This window comes from Heterodontus francisci, chromosome 2 (assembly GCF_036365525.1).
Source record: "Heterodontus francisci isolate sHetFra1 chromosome 2, sHetFra1.hap1, whole genome shotgun sequence".
Classification (NCBI taxonomy): Eukaryota; Metazoa; Chordata; class Chondrichthyes; order Heterodontiformes; family Heterodontidae; genus Heterodontus; species Heterodontus francisci.
Genome location: NC_090372.1, coordinates 132,244,781 through 132,268,682, shown reverse-complemented (window position 1 = coordinate 132,268,682; position 23,902 = coordinate 132,244,781). Strand labels below are relative to the sequence as shown.

The window sequence follows — 23,902 nt, the reverse complement described above, 5'->3', positions numbered from 1 at the left end:
AATGGGAACATTAATTTAAACATTGCATATGCAAAACATCAAAGCAGCCCATTCTCATGCGCCAGTTCAATAATATCCCGCTGCCATTTAACCAGATCCTGTTCTCCAAAAAGCGCTTCACAGCTCATTCTATTTATTTTCTTATGTGATTGTATTTTATTTTCCTTCTTGTGTCTTCTCTTTTAAATGTTGGTAAAATATCATCTGTAATATCTCAGAGATCGGTGGAAGGGTTTAAAAGCTTGAAACGTTGACTGATTACTATTATTCCATATTCCGCCAGACTTTTCTCTTTCCATTCGCAATCGGCAATGAACAGGAGTTTTTGAACCTCCAGATGGCGCTGCCTGCAGAGATACTCCGAGATTCCCATCTTACCTCTCGGTGATCTTTGGCAATAGCGCTGGCTTTAACTGAAGTGACTGAATACAAGCTGGAGCATCAGGGGTCTGTATGACAGCTGGAGGGGGCATCTCGCGCTGGGTCAGGGGTTGGTCCGACGGTTGGAGGGGGCATCTCGCGCTGGGTCAGGGGTCGGTCCGACGGTTGGAGGGGGCATCTCGCGCTGGGTCAGGGGTCGGTCCGACGGTTGGAGGGGGCATCTCGTGCTGGGTCAGAGGTCAGTCAGACTCATCGGGGCTGTTTCTCGTGCTGGCTCAGTGCACCGGAAGCGGGCGAGGGGGAGCTGAGCCACCGGCTGGAGGGTCCGTGATCCCCGTTCACCAACAAGTGGCCCTTCAACCCTTTTCGTGGTCTCTCGGTTCTCCGTTTGTAAGACTGTAGTTGCACGGCCCCTCCCGGTCGATGGGGACTGATGTTAAAGGGTGGTTGGTTGGTACAACTGGCACCCCAGTCAGACCCACAAAATGTTTAAAGCTTAAACCCACAAATTGACTCAGAGGTAGAAGTGGCGCCAACTGAGCCAAGCTACGCTATCCTTCGAACACCTACTTTTTGCTGGTTTGGACCAAGTCATTTAATCCCCCGATGGGGCAGGTTAAAAATCTTGGGTCAATAATATTTTCAACAGCGGTTAATGGCTGTTTTATTTCAGAAAGTTTAATAAGAAAAAGTGCTGCAAAACTAATTAATAGCAAATTAAAACCATTTTAAACTCTGCTTTCTTCTGCATAGGTTTGGTAAAATGCAGTCTTTTGATGCACTACACCTCAGTGAATGGCAGAAACATTATTTCAATATAATATCCAGTGATTGCACACCTGGACAGAGGGCTGATGCTTACCGTGGACAAATTTTGCAGTTACAGTACGCATGGGCAAACTCTGATATCTCTCAAGAGTGCATTGCCAGCTCATTCAGGAGATGCACTGAAAAATATTCAGCCATTGTTGACTCGGACAGTGCAGAAACTGGGTTGAATAATTATGCTGACGGTGTTCTGAGTTTGTCAAGATGCCAAAAAAATGAAAGCAATCAGTGGCAGTCGTCGTTAACTGAAGACAGTATTTTCAAATTAAAAAATGTACAGGAGATGTCTAAATCTGCCCAAAAAGCTAGGGACTTGCTTTTTTTGGCGGCAGATGTTTCAACAGTAGTCGGGAAAACCAATCACATGGCAAATGCAGACTATCATATAATAGAAATGGCACCTGCCAGTAATACAGAAGGCTCAGTTCCTAAAACTAAAAATTTGATTATGTCCACTGATGTGCCTTCTAGAAATGCTAGTGAAAACTATTCTTCAGACACGTCATCCACACTTACTGCCCTTACATGTATGAGAATGGTGCAAAATCGGCCAGTTGTAAAGCCAGGGACTGATGAAACTAATGCCTTGGGTTCTTCAGGTAAATTTTCGTCGGTACCTCTGAAAAGCATCCATAGTGGCCCTTTGTTTGGATTGAGCAAAGTGACAAGTTGTACTGTACCTCAGGCAAGTCAAATAGGAACTGTATCTGGACAATGTGGATCTCTTAGTAGCAATTTGGCACTTAGTACCGCCTCAAAGAGGAAGCCTTCCTATTTATCTAGAGAGTGCGTGAGTGATTCATATAATAACATAAGTCATGGCCACTTTCAAAACCGAAACTGGACTAATTCTAATCAAAAGAGTTTTGATAATGTGACCAAAAATATGAAATGTGATGCTGCTATTGATGAAAGTTGTATGACTACTTTTAAAACGGCTAAGGAGCAACTACATGTTGATCAACAGAAAAAGTTTGGGAATCAGTCTCAACCTCAGCGATTACCTGTAACAACATCATATAATTGTTCAAAGAAGTCATTGGGCACAGTCAGGTCTCGTGGTTTGTTTGGCAAATTTGTTTCTCCAGTGTCAAAATTGGATAATGGTGATGAAAATGGTGGACTGTCTTCAGCACCTCATGAAAGCAGTTCTTCTGAACCTTCTCTACCAGTGGATGAGTGTTTGAAGAACCTTGAGCCAAAGATGATTCAACTCATTATGAGTGAGATCATGGATCATGGTCCACCAGTGAACTGGGATGATATAGCTGGACTGGAGTTTGCTAAAGCAACAATTAAGGAAATAGTGGTTTGGCCAATGCTTAGACCAGATATCTTTACTGGACTCCGGGGTCCACCCAAAGGAATTCTTTTATTTGGTCCTCCTGGAACAGGTAAAACTCTAATTGGTAAGTGCATTGCATGCCAGTCAGGAGCTACCTTCTTCAGCATCAGTGCTTCATCACTAACTTCTAAGTGGGTTGGAGAGGGTGAAAAAATGGTACGTGCAATGTTTGCTGTAGCACGCTGCCACCAGCCTGCAGTCATCTTCATTGATGAAATTGACTCTCTCTTGTCTCAACGAGTTGATGGGGAACATGATTCTTCTCGAAGAATAAAAACTGAGTTCTTAGTGCAGTTAGATGGTGCTGCTACTTCAGCAGATGATCGTATTCTTGTGGTGGGAGCCACAAACCGACCCCAAGAAATAGATGAGGCAGCTCGTAGACGTCTAGTCAAAAGACTGTATATCCCTTTACCTGAAGTGTCAGCAAGGAGGCAGATGGTGGTGAAATTGATGTCTCATGAAAATTGTTTCCTAAGTCCAGAGGAATTAGAGTCGATCGTTGAACAATCTGAAGGATTTTCAGGGGCTGACATGACTCAACTTTGTCGTGAGGCAGCCTTGGGGCCAATCCGTAGCATTCAGATAGCAGACATCTCCACTATCACACCTGATCAAGTACGGCCTATTGCATTCATAGACTTTAAAAATGCTTTTATAATTGTAAGGCCAAGTGTGTCACCGAAAGACCTTGAACTGTATGAGAAATGGAATAAAACATTTGGTTGTGGTCAATAACCATGGAAAAATTGCATAGGAATGTAGGAGCATACAGGGGTGACATCTTTCAAAATCATTTTATAGAAATACTTTTGTGATGTTGAATGTTTGTTCCACAAGTATATGTTAACTTATACAAGCAGGATGCTTTCAGTAAAGTCCATATTCAAATCAGTTTAAATTGTTCTGTTCCATGTTGACAGCACATTGTGATAAATCAGGCTGCAGAAGCCATTATTACCCTGTCAAACAAGGTTTAAAAAGAAACCATCTTTTTATGTTTCATTTTAAACTTTTAAAAAAATCACCAATTAAGAAATATGGTCGTAAAGTATTGACTTGATGGTACAGATGCAATTGCCCAACTGCAGTACTTGCTTCCTGCTACCAGTTGTTTTGTTCTTGTGTTTGACCTAACATTCTATAGAAATTTCAGTGATCGCAATGTATTTAAATTCAATTTGATCACCCAAACAAGTGTGACTGACAATTTAATGCTACTTCTGGATTTCAAGAGAACTGCATTTACAAAAATGGTGGAGGATTTGAAATGAGTACGTTAGACAGTCCTCCTTGGCAGGGATGTCGCTAATACCAATTAACAATGGGAAACCTTTAAAACTGTTCAAAGACAAAAGGAAAACATATATGTCCTTAGCGCCAAAAGAAGGGCACATACTAAAACGAAACTTTAGTGGCTAGCTGGTGATGTGAGAACTAACAGGACTTAAACCAAAATACTGTAATAGGTTAAATGAAAAGAAATCCTGGGACGGGTAAGCAATTTTTTTTTTTTTACCTTTGCAGAAAATAAAAACTATTGGCAGCCGCAAGATGACATTTCAGTATTTCTAAACCAAATACTTGGCAGAGAATGCATAATTTGCATATACAATAAATAAAGTACACAGAATTAATGTATCAACAGAAAAAGAATCAATTAAAATAGACTTAACTGAATTATTGCATTTTTTGACTTTTTTACTATAATTTTGTCAGTCAAGTCATCTTTAAAACAAACTATAACTTAAGACACATAGAATTAAGACAATTTTTTCAGTTATTGATTTTCACGATTTTAAAAAAGCTTCTAATAGCACATTCAGAATAATTTATCTTCTCAGCTATATTAGAAACAATAATGGCTGCAACCATAAAACCTATTCCTCGAACCCAAGGGATTTTCTATAACCATGGTGTAGCTATGCCATTTGAACAGGCTTATTTAGAGCACAATGTTTTTTGTTAAAATAACCATTTGAAACTAAAATGCAGCGTAATGATTAGCCGTTTATCCCCACAGTAAAAACAAGCTGTTACTTATCTTAGTTTTTTTAGGCTTTTTTCATCATGACGTGACCCAACTGAAAAAAGTTGGAAGTTGCAAAAGAGATATTTAAGAGCCGCATGTGGCTCCGAAGCTGCAGGTTGCAGACCCTTGTCCTAAGAGAGCAGGGATAGCTACTGGACTCCCATAAAGCCATCAAAATCAGTCATTAGAGCAGCCAACAGATTAGATGAAAGATTTTAGATAACTGGTACTGACAGTAAAGTCTTTTCATGAGCTACATTGGGTGTAAGAAGACAATAAAAAACAATATCGTCTATTAAAGAACATTGTACTATAAACTACATCAGACTCCCAAGACATGGCAGAAATTTTAAATAGTTACTTTACATCAATCTATCCTAGAAATGTCCAACCTTTTCGTGTGAGGGGACACATTACAATTTTCATCCTATATAGGGGTCCAGTGAGCAAATTTCGGAAAGATAAAGGCATTAGAAATTTATCTTACTGTTAATTAAAACAACACGAAATGTGCATTTTTGTGAACAAGCTTTGAATAAGAACAATTTGTTAACTTACTTTCTGCTCATTGTGTTGAACACTGATTTAGTGAGATACCTGGCATTTTTTTTGCTTGCACAAGTGGTCAATGTCTGCACACAACTTGATGTTGCGAAGCAAAGCTTTCGAATTAATGTCCATCTGTCAGGAGTGATCTTGATCTTTCCCCTCTCTGTGTCTATCTCTCTCACCTCTCTGTCTCTCTCCTCTCTCTCTCTCCCGCCCCACACTCTCTCTCCCGCCCCACACACTCTCTCCCTCTCCACACATTTTCTCCCCCCATTCTCTTTCTTCCCCCCCCCCCACTCACTCGCTCTCTGTCCCCACTCGCTTTCTGTCTCCTGCTCTCTCACTCGCCCCATGCGCGCTCTCGCTCGCACCACACCTGTTTTCTCGCTCGCCCCGACTAACAGGTATGGCAGTAATTAAAAAGTGGGAAACATTTAAAGGAACAATTCAAAATGTTCAACAAAAATATATTGCATTGAAAAATAAAATCTCAGCGTTCCATCCATCTGTGGCTTACCACTAAGAAGGTGAAATATAGTACTAGATTAAAAGGAGAGACTTATAATGTTGCAAAAAATAGTAGTCAGTCTGTGGATTGGGAGTGATTTTGGAAACCAGCAAAAGGCCTCCAAAAAGCTGATAAAAAGGGAAAAATAGAACATGAGAGTAAACTAGCCAGGAATATAAAAACAGATTGTAAGAACTTTTAAAAGTATATAAAAAGGAAAAGAGTAGCTAAAGTAAACGTTGGTCCCTTGGAAGCAGAGACAAGAGAAATTATCATGGGGAATGAGGAAATGGCAGAGACATTGAACAAATATTTTGTGTTTGTCTCCACAGTAGAAAGCGCAAGTTACATACCAGAAATAGAAAGTAACCTGGGGGCTAATAAGAGTAAGGAACTTAAGGTAATTAATATCAGCAGAGACAAAGTACTGGAGAAACTCAAGGGACTAAAATCTGACAAATCCCCAGGATCTGATGGCCTACATCCTAGGGTTCTAAAAGATTTTCCAAAATTCCCTAGATTCTGCGCCCAGCAGATTGGAAGTTAGCAAATGGAACACCGCTATTCAAGAAAGAAGGGAGGAGAAAACAGGGAACTACAGGCCAGTTAGCCTAACATCAGTGTTGGGAAAATGTTGGATTGTATTATTAAGGAAGTCTTAACAATGCACTTAGGAAAGCACAGTATGATTAGAACAAGTCAACACGGTTTTACTAAAGGGAAATCCTGTTTGACAAATTTATTAGTTTTTTGAGGATGTAACTAGTAGGGTATATAAAGGGAAACCAGTAGATGTAGTAATCCTGGATTTCCAAAAGGCATTCAATAAGGTGCCACACAAAAGATTAACAGGCAAGATAAGGGCTCATGGAGTTGTGGGTGATATATTAGCCTGGATAGATGATTGGTTAATGGACAGAAAGCAGAGAGTAAGGATAAATGAGGGATTTTCAAGTTGGCAGGCTGTGACTAGTGGAGTGCCGCAAGGATCGGTGTTGGGCCCTCAGATATTTACAATCTATATTAATGATTTGGATGAAAAGACAGTGAGTAATATGTCTAAGTTTGCTGACAATACACAGGTGGGAATGCAAGCAGGGAGGAGGACACAATGAGGCTGCAAAGACATAGACAGGTTACATGAATGGGCAGCAAGGTGACAGGTGGAGTATTACGTGGGGAAGTGTGAGGTTATTCACTTTGGTCAGAAGACTAGAAAAGCAGACAATTTCTTACAAGGTGTGAAACTTGTAAATGTTGATACTCAGAGAGACGTGGGTGTACTTGTACAAGGAACACAAAAAGGTAGCATGCAGGTAGAGCAAGCAATTGGGAAAGCAAATGGCATGTGGCTTTTATTACAAGGGGATTGGAGTACAAGAATAAAGAAGTCTTGCTACAGTTGTACTGGGCTTTGTTGAGACCACACCTGGAATACTGTGTGCAATTTTGGTCTTCATATTTAAGGAAGGATATACCTGCATTGGAGGCAGTATAATGAAGGTTCACTAGATTAGTCCCTGGGATGAGAGGGTTGTCCTATTATGAGAGGCTGAGGAAATTGGGTCTATATTCTCTGAAGTTTAGAAGAATAAGAGGAGATTACTTTGAAATATTCAAGATTATGCAAGTGCTTGATCGGGTAGATACTGAGATGTTGTTTCCCCTGTCTGGGAAATCTAAAATACAGGGGCACAGTCTCAGGATAAGGGACCGATCATTTAGGACTGAGATGAGGAGAAATTACTTCACTCAAAGGGTTGTGAATCTTTGGAATTCTCTACCCCAGAGAGTTGTGGATGCTCCATCGCTGAATGCAGTTAAGGCTGAGAGAGACAGATTTTTGGTCTCAGGGAATCAAGGGATATGGGGAGTGGGCGGGCAAGTGGAGTTGAAGCCCAAGATCAGCCATGATCATATTGAATGGCGGAACAGGCTTTTTGGGCTTTATGGTTTACTCCTGCCAGTATTTCTTATGTTGTCTTGTAAAAGAGAGGGAAGTGTGCATTGGTTGTGATACAACTTGTGATACAACCAAGAGAAAAGATACTGCCTAAGACCACCAGCTTTAAGTAATATGTAGGCAGAGACTTGGGTTGGCCTTGAACTCTCTACCTGAGGAAACATACCAGGGCTTTGCTATTGAACCTTGACTGGGTATCACAAGAGCAATCTGCTACTTTGAACATAAAACAACAGTGAATCTGTCCACTTAGACCACCAGAGCTTTTCTTCAGTGGACAAAAAAGGATTACAGGCCTGCATCATTTCAAGGCTTCACCCCGGGGAAAAGCAAGTGTAACAGAGAACTCGTGAAATCATAAGACCTAAATGCATGCTACCTTTATAATTACAATATTTTCTTGAATGTGTTTGTATCTGTGTGAGTGTGAGAGTGGGTGTAATTACATATATTTGGGTGTTGAACGATAAACATTTATCTTTCTTTTAAAACTTGCGAGAAAACCTGTCATTTGTCTGTTCCGGACAATTAAAGCTCTCAGGAGTTAAAACACTTTTTTTAAACATGCTGTCTTTGGTCAGTCGAGAGGTGAAAAAAAGAAAGCCATCCTTAACAGCTCTCATCTGTCCCAGTTTGCTTAGCACTGGGTGTACGCTACAATCATTTAAATTAGCAGGCAGCGCAAATTTGTGCGCTGCCTGCTTTGGATGCAATGGGTATGGGGTACTCCTGCATCATGATATCTGCACCCGTTTTCTAGCCCTGTCCATTTTTGCGGCCAAAGATTTCCATTGTCATTTTCAGAGCTCTTAAGAATTCTTAATAGTTATTATGCAATGTGTTGTCACCTCCCAAATCCATGCCCATCTTTTCCAGAGCTCCATGTTTGAATCCCTCGAAGCAGGTTTTCACCCCTGCCACAGTACTGAAATGGCTCTTATCAAAGTCACTAATAACATCCTATGTGACTCTGATGAAGGTAAACTATCCCTCCTTGTCCTTCTTGACCTGTCTGCTGCTTTTCACCCAGTTAACCAACACCTGCGCCCCTCCACTGTTGTCCAGTTGGGTGGGACTGCACTCGCCATGTTCCATTCATGTCTATCTAATCATAGCCAGGAAATCACCTGCAATGGCTTCTCTTCCTGCTCCCGTACTTTTACTTCTGGTGTCCCCTAAGGATCTATACTTGGCCCCCTCTTATTTCTCAACTACATGCTATCCCTCAGCGACATCATTCGAAAACACAGCATCAGTTTTCACAGTTACACTGACAACATCCAGCTCCACCTGACCACCACCTCTCTTGACCCCTCCAGTGTCTCTATATTGTCTGACTGCTTGTCCAACCTCCAGTACTGGAGAAGCAGAAATTTCTCCAATTAAGTATTGGGAAGACCACTGACTGTGTTCCCTGTGATAAACTCCATTCCCTAGTCTCCAACTCCATTCCTCATCCTGTCAACTGTCCGAGGCAGAATCAGACTGTTTGCAATCTTGGTGTCATATTTGATCCGAGATGAGCTTCTGACCACATATCCGTGTCATCACGAGGAATGCCTAATTCCACCTTTGTCTCCTGAGTCCTTCCCTCCCTCAGCTCATCTTCTGCTGAGACCCTCATTCAGGCCTTTGTTACCTCTAGATTTGATTATTCTAATGAACTCATACAATTGTAAAGGGGGTGCAGGAGCAGAGGGACCTGGAGTTATATGTGCACTAATCGCTGAAGGTGGAAGGGCGGGTTGAGAAAGTTGCTATTAAGACATATGTGATTCTGAGCTTTATATATAGAGAGAGACATAGAGTACAAAAACAAAGTTATGGCGAGCCTTTATAAAACTGGTTCGGCCTCAACTGAAATATTGTGTCCAATTCTGGGCACCACACTTTAGGAAGGATGTGAAGGCAGTGGAGATGGTTGCAGAAAAGATTTACAAGAACGGTTCCAGGGATATATTGAATATACTGAAGAGAAGGTTGAGAGGAAATTTTATCGAGGTGTTCAAAATCATGGGTCTGGACAGAGTAGATAGGGAGAAACTGTTAGTGGAAGGGTCAAGAACCAGAGGACACCAATTTAAGGTGATAGGCAAAAGAACCAGTGGCGGCATGAGGAACATTTTTTTTATGCAGCGAGTGGTTGGGATCTGGAATGCACTGCCTGAGAGTGTGGTGGAGTCAGATGTAATCATGGCTTTCAAAAGTGATTTGGATAATTATAGAACTACAGAACCATAGAAAAATTATGGCACAGAAGGAGGCCATTCAGCCCATTCTGTCTGCACTGGCTGAAAAAAACTAGCCTCCCATTCTAATCCCACTTTCCAGCACCTGGTCCATAGCCTTGCATGTTACAGCACTTCAGGTGCATGTAATTATCTAAAGAGAAAGGACTTGCAGGGCTATGAGGAAAAGGCAGGGGAATGGAACCAGCTCAGTTGCTTTCACACGATGGACTGAATGGCCTGCTTCTGTGGTCAGTCTCCATGGTCAATCCTCTGTAGACATCAGGTCATCCAAAATTCTGCTGACCATATCCTAACTTGCACCAAGTACCTCATATCTCCTTGTGTGACTCGGGTCAAATCTTTGCTTATTAACACTCCTGTGAAGTTCCTTCGAACACTTCATTATGTTAGTGGTGCTATATAAATACATGCTTTTGTTGTTTTTGTCATTTTGGGGCAGCTATAAAAACCAACAATGCTATACAAAGCAATCTATGAGGTGCAAAAATAGAATATGGAAAAAACTTGCAAGAAAGCTAACAGCAAATATTTTTATAAATATATTTAAAAAACAAAGAACTTGGACTTACAGGGTATGTTTCATGACCTCAGACCATCCCAAAGTGCTTTATAGCTCATGAAGTACTTTTGAAGTGTGGTCACTGTAATGTCGGAAATGCAGCAGCAAATTTTGTTCACAGTAAGGTCCCACAAATGGTAATGTGATAATGACAAGATAACCTGTTTTTTTGGTGATATTGGTCAATGGATAAAAATTGGCCATGACACCACAGGGACATCCCTGTTCTTCTTTGAAATAGCACCATGGATCTTTTATGTGAACCCTGACAGGACAGACAGGGCCTCAGTTTAATGTCTTATCTGAAAGACAGCATGTCCAAAACAGAGCAACACTCCCTCAGTACTGTACTGAAACTTCAGCTTAGATATTGTGCTCAGATTTCTGGGGTGGGATTTGAATCCACAACCTCTTGGTTCAGAGCTACCAGTGAGCCACCACTAAGAGTGTGGCAAAGGGAAAATTAGGTTCATTAAAGACAGCGGCCAGGAGACCGGCGGCAGTGGCCATAAAAGAGCGGGAGAGAAGAGGACCCAGAGACCGGCGGCAGTGGCCATAAAAGAGAAGGAGAGAGGAGAACACAGAGACCGGTGGCAGCGGCCATAAAAGAGCAGGAGAGAGGAGGACCCAGGTGGTGGAATTCCAAGTGATGTCAGGATTCAAAAAGTGACGCAGCTGATTGGTAAGTAGGTTCAGGTGAGTTTCTCTACTTTTTCTACACCTTATACTATGCATTAGCTTCAAAGTAAAGGTAAGGACTTTGGATTGTAGTGGGTAGTGTTTGGAGTAGAACAAGGCCCCTAGCGTAATTAGTATTTTTTAATTAAAGGGAGTAACTAAGTAATTTAAAGATAAGTCATGTCAGGCGATCTCACAACCATGATATGCTCCTCCTGTGCTATGTGGGAAATCAGGGTCACTTCTAGTGTCACTGGCGACCATGTGTGCAGGAAGTGTATCCATCCGCATTACGGAGCTGGAGTTGCAGGTGGACTCACTGTACAGCATCCGCGATGCTGAGATCGTCATGGATAACACCATGAGCGAGGTGGTCACACCGCAGGCCAATGCTACAAAGGCATAAAGGGAATGGGTGACCACCAGGCAGAGTAGAGGAAGGCAGGAAGTGCAGGAGTTCCCTGTGGCCATCCCCCTCTCTAACAGATATACCACTTTGGATATTGTTGGGGGAGATGGCTCAGGGGAAAGCAGCAAGAGCCAAGTTCATGGCACCATGGGTGGCTCTGCTGCACAGGAGGGGAGGAAGAAGAGTGGCAGGGCTATAGTGATAGGGGATTCAATTGTAAGGGGAACAGACAGGTGTTTCTGCGGCCGCAAAAGAGGCTCCAGGATGGTATGTTGCCTCCCTGGTGCTAGGGTCAAGAATCTCTCTGAGCGGCTGCGGGGCATTCTGAGGGGGGAGGGCGAGCAGCCAGTTGTCATGGTACATATCGTTACCAACGACATAGGTAAAAAAAGAGATGAGGTCCTACAAGCTGAATATAGGGAGTTAGAACATAAATTAAAAAGTAGGACCTCAAAGGTAGTAATCTCAGGATTACTACCCGTGCCACGTGCTAGCGAGAGCAGAAATAGCAGGATATATTAGATGAATACGTGGCTGGAGAAATGATGCAGGGGGGAGGGATTCAGATTCCTGGGACATTGGGATCAGTTCTGGGGAAGGTCGGACCAGTACAAGCTGGATGGGTTGCATCTGGGCAGGACCAGGACCAATTTCCTCAGGGGGGTGGGAGGGGGGTGCTGTGTTTGCTAGTGCTGTCAGGGAGGATTTTAAACTTGAATGGCAGGGGGATGGGAATCTAAGCAGGGAGACAGAGGAGGGGGAAACAAGGATAGAAATGAAAGACAGAAAGGTAAGAAGCAAAAGTGGAAGGCAGAGAAAACAAGGGCAAGAAACAAATGGGGCCATAGTGCAAAATAAAGCTAAGATGACTAACAATGTTCAAAAGACAAGTCCAAAGGCATTGTGTCTTAATGCACAGAGCATTCACAATAAGGTAGATGAATTAGTAGCGCAAATAGATATAAACGATTATGATTTAGTCACGATTACGGAGACAAGGCTGCAGGGTGACCAAGGATGGGAACTGAACATCTAGGGGTATTCGATATTTAGGAAGGACAGGCAAAATAGGAAAAGAGGTGAGGTAACATTGTTAGTAAAGGAGGAAATCAATGCAATAGTGAGGAAGGATATTTGGCTTGGAAAATCATGATGTGAAATCTGTATGGGTGGAGCTAAGAAACACCAAGGGGCAGAAAACGGTGGGGGTTGTCTGTAGGCTCCCAAACCGTAGTGGAGATATAAAGAGTGGCATTAAACAGGAAATTAGAGATGTATGCAATAAGGGTACAACTGTAATGGGTGTCTTTAATCTACATATTGATTGGTCAAACCAAATTAGCAATAATACTGTGGAGGAGGATTTTCTGGAGTGTGTACGTGACAGTTTTTTAGACCAATACGTTGAGGAACCAACTAGAGAACAGGCTATTCTAAACTGGGTATTGTGCAATGAGAAAGGATTAATTAACAGTCTTATTGTGCGGTGTCCCTTGTGGAGGAGCGACCATAACATGATAGAATTCTTCATTAAGATGGAGAGTGAAGTAGTTGAATCCGAAACTAGGGTCCTGAATCTAAATAAAGGAAACTATGAAGGTATGAGGCATAAGTTGGCTATGGTAGATTGGGGAACTTTACTAAAAGGGTTGACAGCGGATAGGCGATGGATAATATTTCAAGAACGTGTGCATGAATTACAACAATTATTCCTTTCTGTCTGATGTAAAAATAAAACTGGAAAGGTGGCTCAACGGTGGTTTATAAAATAAATTAGGGATTGTATTAGATCCAAAGAGGAGGCATGTAAAAAAAAACAGAGAAAGTAGCAAGTCTGAGGATTGGGAGCAGTTTAGAATTCAGCAAAAGAGGACAAAGAGGATGATTAAGCGGGGTGGGGGGGTGTGGGGGTGGAATACAGTATGAGAGTAAACTTGCAGGGAACATAAAAACTGACTGTAAAAGCTTCTATAAATATGTGAAGAGAAAAAGATTAGTGAAGACAAATGTAGGTCCCGTATAGCCAGAAACAGGGGAAATTATAATGGGGAACAAAGAAATGGCAGAACAATGAAACACATACTTTGGTTCTGTCTTCACAAACGAGACTCAAATAACCTCCCAGAAATGTTAGGGAACCGAAGGTCTAATGAGAGGGAGGAACGGAAGGAAATAAATATCAGTAAAAAAAAATATTGTTAGAGAAATTAATGGGGTTAAAGGCTGCCAAATCCCCAGGGCCTGATAATCTACATCCCAGAGTACTAAAGGAAGTGGCCCTGGAAATAGTAGATGAATTGGTGGTCATCTTCCAAAATTCTATAGACTCTGGAGCAGTTCCTACAGATTGGAGGGTGGCAAATGTAACCCCATTATTTAAAAAAGGAGGGAGAGAAAAAACAGGGAACTACATCACTAGTGGGGCAAATTCTGGAGTCTATTATAAAGGATGTGATAGCAGAACACCTGGCAAGCATAAACGGGATTGGGCAAAGTCAGCATGGGTTTACGAAAGGGAAATCATGCTTAACAAATCTACTGGAGTTTTTTGAGGATGTAACTCGTGGAATAGATAAGGGAGAACCAGTGGATGTGGTGTATTTGGATTTTCAGAAGGCTTTTGATAAGGTCCCACATAAGAGGTTAGTGTGCAAAATTAAAGCACATGGGATTGGGGGTAATATACTGGCATGGATTGAGAATTGGTTGACAGACAGGAAACAGAGAGTAGGAATAAATGGGTATTTTTCCAAGTGACTAGTGGAGTACTGCAGGGAGCAGTGCTTGGGCCCCAGCTATTCACAACATATATTAATGACTTGGGTGAGGGAACTAAACGTAACATTTCCAAGTTTGCAGACGACACAAAGCTGGGGAGGAACATGAGCTGTGAGGAGGATGCAAAGAGGCTCCAATATGATTTGTACAAGTTGGGTGAGTGGGCAAATGCATGGCAGATGCAGTATAACATGGACAAATGTGAGGTTATCCACTTTGGTTGTAAAAACAGAAAGGCAGATTATTATCAGAATGGTGATAGATTGGGAAAGGGGGAGGTGCAATGAGACCTGGGTGTCCTTGTAAACCAGTCACTGAAAGCAAGCATTCAGGTGCAGCAAGCAATTAGGAAGGTGAATGGTATGTTGGCCTTCATTGCAAGAGGATTTGAGTACAGGAGCAAGGATGTCTTACTGCAGTTATACAGGACCTTGGTGAGACCACATCTGGAGTATTGTGTGCAGTTTTGGTCTCCTTATCTGAGGAAGGATGTTCTTAGCATGGAGATTTACTAGGCTGACTCCTGGGATGGCAGGATTGACGTATGAGGAGAGATTGGGTCGAGTAGACCTATATTCATTAGAATTTAGAATAAGAGGGGATCTCATGGAAACCTATAAAATTCTAACAGGACTAGACAGGCTAGATGCAGGGAGGATGTTCCTGATGGCTGGGGAGTCCAGAACCATGGGTCACAGTCTCAGGATACGGGGTATGCCATTTAGAACCGAGAAATCTCTTCACTCAGAGGGTGGTGAATCTGTGGAATTCTCTACTGCAGAAAGCAGTGGAGGCAAGTCATTAAATATATTCAAGAAGGGGATAGATATATTTCTTGATGCCAAAGGGATCAAGGGATATGGGGATAAAGCGGGAACAGGGTACTGAATTAGACAATCAGCCATGAACGTTTTTGAATGGCAGAGCAGGCCCAAAGGGCCGAATGGCCTACTCCTGCTGCTCCTATTTTCTGTGTTTCTATGTTTCTACAGGTGCTGGTGAAACCGTAATGGGGCAATAAGGAATTGATGGACATTAAATGAATACTTTATATTCATCTTCATAGTAGTGGAAGAAGACAAAATAACTGTGGTACAAGGGAACCTAAAATTAACGTAATGGGAGGAACATAGTGGATTTAATACAGCTTCAAAATAATGGCAATGGAGCAATAATTGTATTTAAGAAAGACAAATCAGCATGGATTCCACCCAGCGTATTAAAAGAAATGGGTGAGGAAATTGAATTTGTTTGTGACTCTCACCCTCAACATAGTATCAAATCTATAATAATAATATGCAGTTTTTGTCTGTTTGGACTGTTTTGATTGGTCAGTTTAAAGGGTGTATCTGTTAATTTAGGAAATTCCCCTTTATTCCAGGTGGCTTCTATCAGTTGGGTATAAAATTGTTACAGTCAGTATACTCAGTACCATAATTTACAATAAAATGTTCCAATAAGGGGTGCATCTGTTGGTGAGTTTATTTGGTGGACAGTGCCTGGGTTTAGTTACCTGTGCCATTTTTGACTGGGACAGAGGCGATTAGTGGAAATGAAATTTTTTTTAGTGGGATGAGAAACATGACATCTTTGTAAAAATGTTGTTTCAGGGAAGTGTTTGCTAACTGCGAGTAAAAGGCTATGGGCCTTGACAACATTCCAGCAATAGTACTGAAGACTTGGTACACTGGCAGCTACCCAATGAAGTGAAACATTGCCCAGGTATGTCCTGTACACAAAAAGCAGGACAAATTCAACCCGGCCAATTACCACCCCATCAGCCTACTCTAGGTCATCAGCAAAGTGCTGAAAGGTGTCATCAAAAATGCTATCAAGCAGCACTTATTCAGCAATAACCTGCTCAGTGACGCTCGGTTTGGGTTCTGCCAGGGCCACTCAGCTCCTGACCTCATTACAGCCTTGCTCCAAACATGGACAAAAGAGCTGAACTCAAGAGGTGAGGTGAGTGTGACTGCCCTTGACATCAAGGCAGCATTTGACTGAGTGTGGCATCAAAGAGCCCTAGCAAAACTGGAGTCAATGGGAATCGGGGAAAACTCTCCACTGGTTGGAGTCATACCTAACACAAAGGAAGATGGAAGTGTTTGTTGGAGGTCACTCATCTCAGTCCCAGGACATCACTGCAGGAGTTCCTCAGTATAGTGTTTGAGGCCCAACCGTCTTCAGCTGCTTCATCAATGACCTTTCCTCCATCATAAGGTCTGAAGTAGGGATGTTTGCTGATGATTGCACAATATTCAGCACCGTTCTCGACTCCTCAGATACTGAAGCAGTCTTTGTCCAGATGCTGCAAGACCTAGACAACATCCAGGCTTGGGCTGATAAGTGGCAAGTAACATTCGTGCCACACAAATGCCAGGCAATGACCATCTCCAACAAGAGCGAATCCAACCCTCTCCCCTTGACGTTCAATGGCATTACATCACTGAATCCCCCACTATCAACATCTTGGAGGTTATCATTGTCCAGAAACTGAACTGTACCAGACATATAAATACTGTGGGCACAAGAGCAGGTCAGAGGCTGGGAATTCTGCGGCAAGCAACTCAACTCCTGACTCCTCAAAGCTTGTCCACCATCTACAAGTCACAAGTCAGGAGTGTAATGGAATACTCTCCACTTGCTTGGATGGGTGTAGCTTCAACAACACTCAAGAAACCTGACACCATCCAGGACAAAGCAGCTTGGTTGGCACCCCATTAACCACCTTCAACATTCACTTCCTCCACCACCACAGTGGCACCAGTGTGTACCATCTACAAGATGCACTGCAGCAGCTGACCAAGGATCCTTAGACAGTACCTTCCAAACCCACGACCTCTACCACCTAGAAGGACAAGAGCAGCAGATGTATGGGAACACCACTACTTGCAAGGTCCCCTCCAAGTCACACACCATCCTGACTTGGAACTATATCGCCGTTCCTTCACTATCTCTGGGTCAAAACTCTGGAACACCCTTCCTAACAGCACTGTGAGTGTACATACACCACATGGACTGCAGCGGTTCAAGAGGCAGCTCACCACCACCTTCTCAAGGGCAATTAGAGATGGGTAATAAATGCTGGCCTAGCCAGTGTCACCCACATCCCATGCACGAATTAAAAAAAACAGCAGTGTATGGTCAGGTGAGGTGCAGACTCTCACTCTCTCTCTCTCTCTCTCTCCCTGGGGTGCAGTCAGGTGAGGTGTCGACTCTCTGGCTGGATTTTCTTCTCCTGCCACCAGGAGCAGCGGTAAGTGATAAAAACAGCAGCCCGACGTGTAGACCGTGTGCTGCTAATACGGTGGCCCAGGTTAATGAGCCGGTAGGGCTGCCTCCCCCCCACACAACAATCGCATAGAGGGTGTGGGCTCTCCGACGTTGGCAATGGCGTCAGCTGCCTGTGCACAGATGCTGACACCATTTTTAAAGGGCAGACAGCCCTGCCGGGTCATTAAAATTTTTAAAGGGATACCCTCCCAATGTATCGGCGATAAATCTATTGCCCCTTCCCCCCAATAACAATTAAATTCAAGATTTGCCCCTCCTCCCCACAAAACACTTACCTTCAACGCTTGACCTTTCCCCCCTACCCCTACCCCCTAACCGATCAAGGTGCAGAAGAGGTCTCACCCTCCCCTATACTAGTAATTTCCATTAGAGCCAGTTTCCCCCCCTCCCATTGCACTAAAAATTATAAGCTCCCTGCTTCCCCACACTGTGGTGCCAGCTTTCCCTGGGCAGGAAAGTAAAGGCACGTGAGTGCCAGCTGCTATTCGGAAGATCGCGATCGAAAGGTAACATCGCTGTTGATTTTATTTAAATGTATTAATTTCATTAATTTAAATATGTTAATCCGGGTCCTGTCGCCCAGCGGTAGCGGGACTGCCACGGAGCCTCACTGCTGCCGAGAAGATTGGGCCCAGAACTCTAGGAACGATCTTCTGGCCCCCCCACCATGGAGCCCAATGGCGGAAGCTCAGTAAAATCCCGGCCTCTCTCTCCTCGGGGTACAGGTGAGCTGCCAACTCTGTCTCACTCTCTCTCCGGGATATATCTGTCTCTCTCTCGGTCCTTGGGGTGCAATCAGGCGAGGGGTTGTCTCTCTATCTCTCTCTCTCTCTCCCTGGGTATGGTCACGCGAGCTACTGACTATCTCTCTCTCTCTCTGGGGTACAATGAGATGAAGTGCCCACACTCTCTCCCCGGGATACAGTCAGGCAAGATGCCGACTCTCTTTCTCTCTCTCTCTGAGGTATGGTCAGGTGGGGTGCCGACTCTCTCTCTCTCTCTCTCTGGGGTACAGTCAGATGAGGCGCCCACACTCTCTCCCTGGGATACAGTTAGGCAAGATGCCGACTCTCTTTCTCTCTCTCTCTGAGGTATGGTCAGGTGGGGTGACGACTCTGTCTCTCCCCGGGGTATGGTCAGGCAAGGTGCCGACTCTCTCTTTCTCTCTCTGGGGTACAGTCAGATGAGGTGCCCACACTCTCCCCCCAGGATACAGTCAGGCAAGGTGCTGACTCTCTCTCTCTCTTTCTGGGGTATGGTCAGGAGGGGTGCCGACTCTCTCTCTCTTTCTGGGGTATGGTCAGGAGGGGTGCCGACTCTCTCTTTCTGGGGTATGGTCAGGAGGGGTGCCGACTCTCTCTCTCTCTGGGGTATGGTCAGGCAGGATGCCAACTCTCTCTCTCCCCTGGGTACTGTCAGGCGAGGTGCTGGCTCTCTCTCTCTTGGGTATGATCAGGCAAGGTGCTGGCTCTCCCTCATAGGAACATAGGAAATAGGAGCAGGAGTAGGCCATTTGACGCTTCGAGTCTACTCCACCATTCAACTAGATCTTGGCTGATCTTCTACCTCAATGCCAAAACTGTACATTATATTCCAGGTTCAGTCTCACCAAGGCTCTGTACAATTGCAGCGAGACTTCTTTACTCCTGTACTCAAATCCCCTTGCAATAAAGGCAAACATACCATTTGCCTTTATTGTTTGCTGTACCCGCATGTTAGCTTTCAGTGACTCATGAACAAGGACACCCTGGTCCCTTTGGACATCAACACTTCCCAACCTCTCGCCATTTAAGAAATACTCTGCATTTCTGTTTTTCCTACCAAAGTGGATAACTTCACATTTTTCCACGCTATATTCCATCTGCCATGTTATTGCCTACTTACTTAGCCTGTCTAAATCCCCTTGAAGCCTCTTTGCATCCTCCTCACAACTCATATTCCCACCTAGTTTTGTGTCATTAGCAAACTTGGAAATATTGCATTTGGACCCCACATCGAAATCATTGATATAGATTGTGAATAGCTGGGACCCAAGCACTGATCCTTGTGGTACCCCACTAGTCACAGCCTACCAACCTGAATATGACCTGTTTATTCCTACTCTCTGTTTTCTGTCCATTAACCAATTCTCAATCATGCCAGAAAATTACCCCCATCTCATGTGCTCTAATTTTGCTGACTAACCTCTAGTGTGGAACCTTATCGAAAGCCTTCTTAAAATCCAAATACGCCCCATCTACTGGTTCCCCCTTATCTTTCCTTAAAAAATTCCAATAAGTTTGTCAAAGATGATTTCCCTTTCATAAATCCATGTTGACTCTCCCCAATACTACCATTATTTTCTAAGTGTCCAGTTATCACATACTTTATAAAAGATTATAACATTTTCTCTACAACTGATGTAGTTCCGTGTTTTCTCTCTCCCTCCTTTCTTAAATAGTGGAGCTACATTTGCTAACCTCTAATCTTCAGGAATGCTCCAGAATCTATAGAATTTTGAAAGGTGATCACCAATGCATCCATTATCTCTACAGCAACCTCTTTCAAAACTCTGGGATGTAGATCATCAGGTCCAAGAGATTTATCAACTTTTAGTCCCATTTATTTCTCTAGTACTACTTTTTTACCAATACTAATTTCTTTCAGTTCCTCATTCTCGATAGTCCCTTGGTTCTCTCGTATTTCTAGGAGGTTTTTTGTGTCTTCCTCTGTGAAGACAGACACAAAGGGCTCAATTTTGCTTTCCCGCCGCTGGGAGTGGTGGCGGGCCAAAAAAATGGCAGCCTGCATGCAAAGGCCATATGCCGCCATATCACTGCAATCTTGAGTGCAGAGGCTCATTAAAATTTGCAGGGTGCCCTTCCTGCAGGCTTGGGGGGGTCCCTCCGTCGTGGGCAATTTGTGGCCTATGGAGGACCCCCACTGGGTACAAATGTACCCCCCCCCCGGGACCCTCCCCTACCCACCGCCCCGTGCCCCCTCGACAGGGCCTTCAGAACTGGCCTCGATAACCCCGCCTCACCTACCTCTTGTCCAGGGTTCCAGCACTGGGCCTGGGTCTTAGGCCTCTGCAGTACCAGCAGTGGCCACCGCTCCCGTTGGCGCTGCTGATGCTGCTGAGCTGCTGGGGCTCTGATTGGCCCACAGCTCTTGGCAGCTCGCTTTAGGGGGTCTGAAAGAATGCATTTACAGCCCAGTGCCAGGAACCCCGCCTCCTGTACAAAATCCAGCCCTAAGTCTGTCTCAGCCATCACCTTTCTTCACTAACCTACTTTGGTTCTTTGTCTCTCAAAGTCTAACATTTTGATTTTTCCTACTCATCTTGAAATCTCTTTATGCCCTAGCCTGTCACTGCAACCTGATCAAGCCTTATATCCCCTCAAGCACCCTTCAGTCTCCAAAAACGTGTCTTTTATGCATTCTCTGCTTTCTTTGCTCTGCTACTCAGCCTGGAACTTCAGCTGCCTGGGTCCTACTCTCTGGATTTCCTTCCCTAAATTCCTCTTTTTAACTTTCAGTGAACCCTCTTAATCAATCCCTTCATGTCTCCATGACTGCTTCCCTATCTGTTTCAAAAATGAAGCACCTTGGGATGTTATGATGTTAAGGGCACCATATAAATGCATCTTGCTTTTGTCTATTTCTTATTTTGTTAATAGTTGGAGGGTTAATTGTTGGGCAGCAAGCTAGTTAGAAACATAGAAAAATAGGAGCAGGAGAAGGCCACTCGGCCCTTCGAGCCTGCACCGCCATTCAATACGATCATGGCTGATCATCCAAACTCAGTACCCTGTTCCCACTTTCTCCCCGTATCCCTTGATACCTTTAGCCCTAAGAACTATATCTAACTCTTTCTTGATGCACACGTTATGGGGTGAGATGGAAAATACCTGGGAATGCTTTTTTTCAGTCAAGAAAGAACTTGCATTTATATAGAGCCTTTAAAGTTATACAAAAAGGGATTAAAAAGGGGGATATTAAATGAATATGAATGACTAGGGAGAATCGGGTGATAATAATGGTAATGGATGGAGTAAATATAATTAACCAGAACAGTAAGTTACTTTGATGATTTGATGCTGGCTGTTGCTGTCAAGGACGGAGCTTTAAGATTGCAATGCAGCATATTGTAAATTTTATTATCATTGGGTAAGTGATTTTGGGAATCAAATTTAGAAACATTGAAAATAAACCATTGACATTGAATTCAGCCATTTAATTTACTGGGCAATAGAATGACTATTACAACAGCAACAACAATTTGTGTTTATATAGTTGTGTACCTATCATAACCTCTGCATCACCAACTCGTTCTTTCATACTAAACCCTTGTCACCAGGTTTCTTGGAGGCACCCTAGATCACGTTGTTGGCACCAGCTGGACCTCATCGTCACAAGGCGAGCCTCCTTAAACTGTGTTCAAATCACACGCAGCTTCCACAGTGCGGACTGCGACACTGACCACTCCCTGGTGTGCAGCAAGGTTAGACTCAAACCAAAGAAGCTGCCTCACTCCAAGCAGAAGGGCCACCCGTGCATCAACACGAGCAGAATTTCTTATCCACAGCTGTTACAACAATTTCTAAATTAACTTGAAAAAGCCCTTCAAAACACTCCCACAGGGGTTGCAGAGACCAAGTGGGCCCACATCAGAGACGTCACCTATGAGTCAGCCGTGACCACCGATGGCAAACGTGTGAAGCGGAATGCAGACTGGTTTCAATCTCACTTTGAAGAGCTGGAACCTGTCATAGCCGCTAAGCGCATTGCACTGCTGAACTACAAAAAAGCCCCCAGCGAGTTAACATCCATAGCACTTAAAACAGCCAGAAGCGCTGCACAAAGAACAGCCAGGCGCTGCGCAAATGACTACTGGCAACACCTATGCAGTCATATTCAGCTGGCCTCAGACACCGGAAACATCAGAGGAATGTATGATGGCATTAAAAGAGCTTTTGGGCCAACCATCAAGAAGATCGCCCCCCTCAAATCTAAATCAGGGGACACAATCACTGACCAACGCAAGCAAATGGACCGCTGGGTGGAGCACTACCTAGAACTGTACTCCAGGGAGAATGTTGTCACTGAGATCGCCCTCAATGCAGCCCAGTCTCTGCCAGTCATGAACGAGCTGGACGTACAGCCAACAAAATCGGAACTCAGTGATGCCATTGATTCACTAGCCAGCGGAAAAGCCCCTGGGAAGGACGGCATTACCCCTGAAATAATCAAGAGTGCTAAACCTGCCATACTCTCAGCACTCTACGAACTGCTTTGCTTGTGCTGGGACGAGGGAGCAGTACCACAGGACATGCGCGATGCCAATATCATCACCCTCTATAAAAACAAAGGTGACCGCGGTGACTGCAACAACTACCGTGGAATCTCCCTTCTCAGCATTGGGGGGAAAGTCTTCGCTCGAGTCGCTTTAAACAGGCTCCAGAAGCTGGCCGAGCGTGTCTACCCTGAGGCACAGTGTGGCTTTCGAGCAGAGAGATCGACCATTGACATGCTTTTCTCCCTTCGTCAGCTACAGGAGAAATGCCGCGAACAACAGATGCCCCTCTACGTTTCTTTCATTGATCTCACCAAAGCCTTTGACCTCGTCAGCAGACGTGGTCTCTTCAGACTACTAGAAAAGATCGGATGTCCGCAAAAGCTACTAAGTATTATCACCTCATTCCATGACAATATGAAAGGCACAATTCAGCATAGCGGCGCCTCATCAGACCCCTTTCCTATCCTGAGTGGTGTGAAACAGGGCTGTGTTCTCGCACCTACACTGTTTGGGATTTTCTTCTCACTGCTGCTCTCACACGCGTTCAAGTCTTCAGAAGAAGGAATTTTCCTCCACACAAGATCAGGTGGCAGGTTATTCAACCTCGCCCGTCTCAGAGTGAAGACCAAAGTACGGAAAGTCCTCATCAGGGAACTCCTCTTTGCTGACGATGCTGCATTAACATCTCACACTGAAGAGTGTCTGCAGAGTCTCATCAACAGGTTTGCGGCTGCCTGCAACGAATTTGGCCTAACCATCAGACTCAAGAAAACGAACATCATGGGACAGGACGTCAGAAATGCTCCATCCATCAATATCGGCGACCACGCTCTGTAAGTGGTTCAAGAGTTCACCTACCTCGGCTCAACTATCACCAGTAACTTGTCTCCCGATGCAGAAATCAACAAGCGCATGGGAAAGGCTTCCACTGCAATGTCCAGACTGGCCAAGAGAGTGTGGGAAAATGGCGCACTGACACGGAACACAAAAGTCCGAGTGTATCAAGCCTGTGTCCTCAGTACCTTGCTCTACGGCAGCGAGGCCTGGA

At 44.0% G+C, this 23,902-nt stretch overlaps 1 protein-coding gene across 1 annotated transcript; it reads left to right on the top strand.

The window, feature by feature from the left end:
- The first annotated feature begins 366 nt into the window (after window positions 1-366).
- On the top strand, window positions 367-3,448 carry fignl1 (fidgetin-like 1). The gene is made up of 2 exons (XM_068010885.1): window positions 367-447; window positions 1,135-3,448. The coding sequence occupies exon 2, from the start codon at window positions 1,145-1,147 to the stop codon at window positions 3,290-3,292; it is 2,148 nt and encodes a 715-aa protein (XP_067866986.1). The 5' UTR covers window positions 367-447; window positions 1,135-1,144; the 3' UTR covers window positions 3,293-3,448.
- The last annotated feature ends 20,454 nt before the right edge of the window (window positions 3,449-23,902 follow it).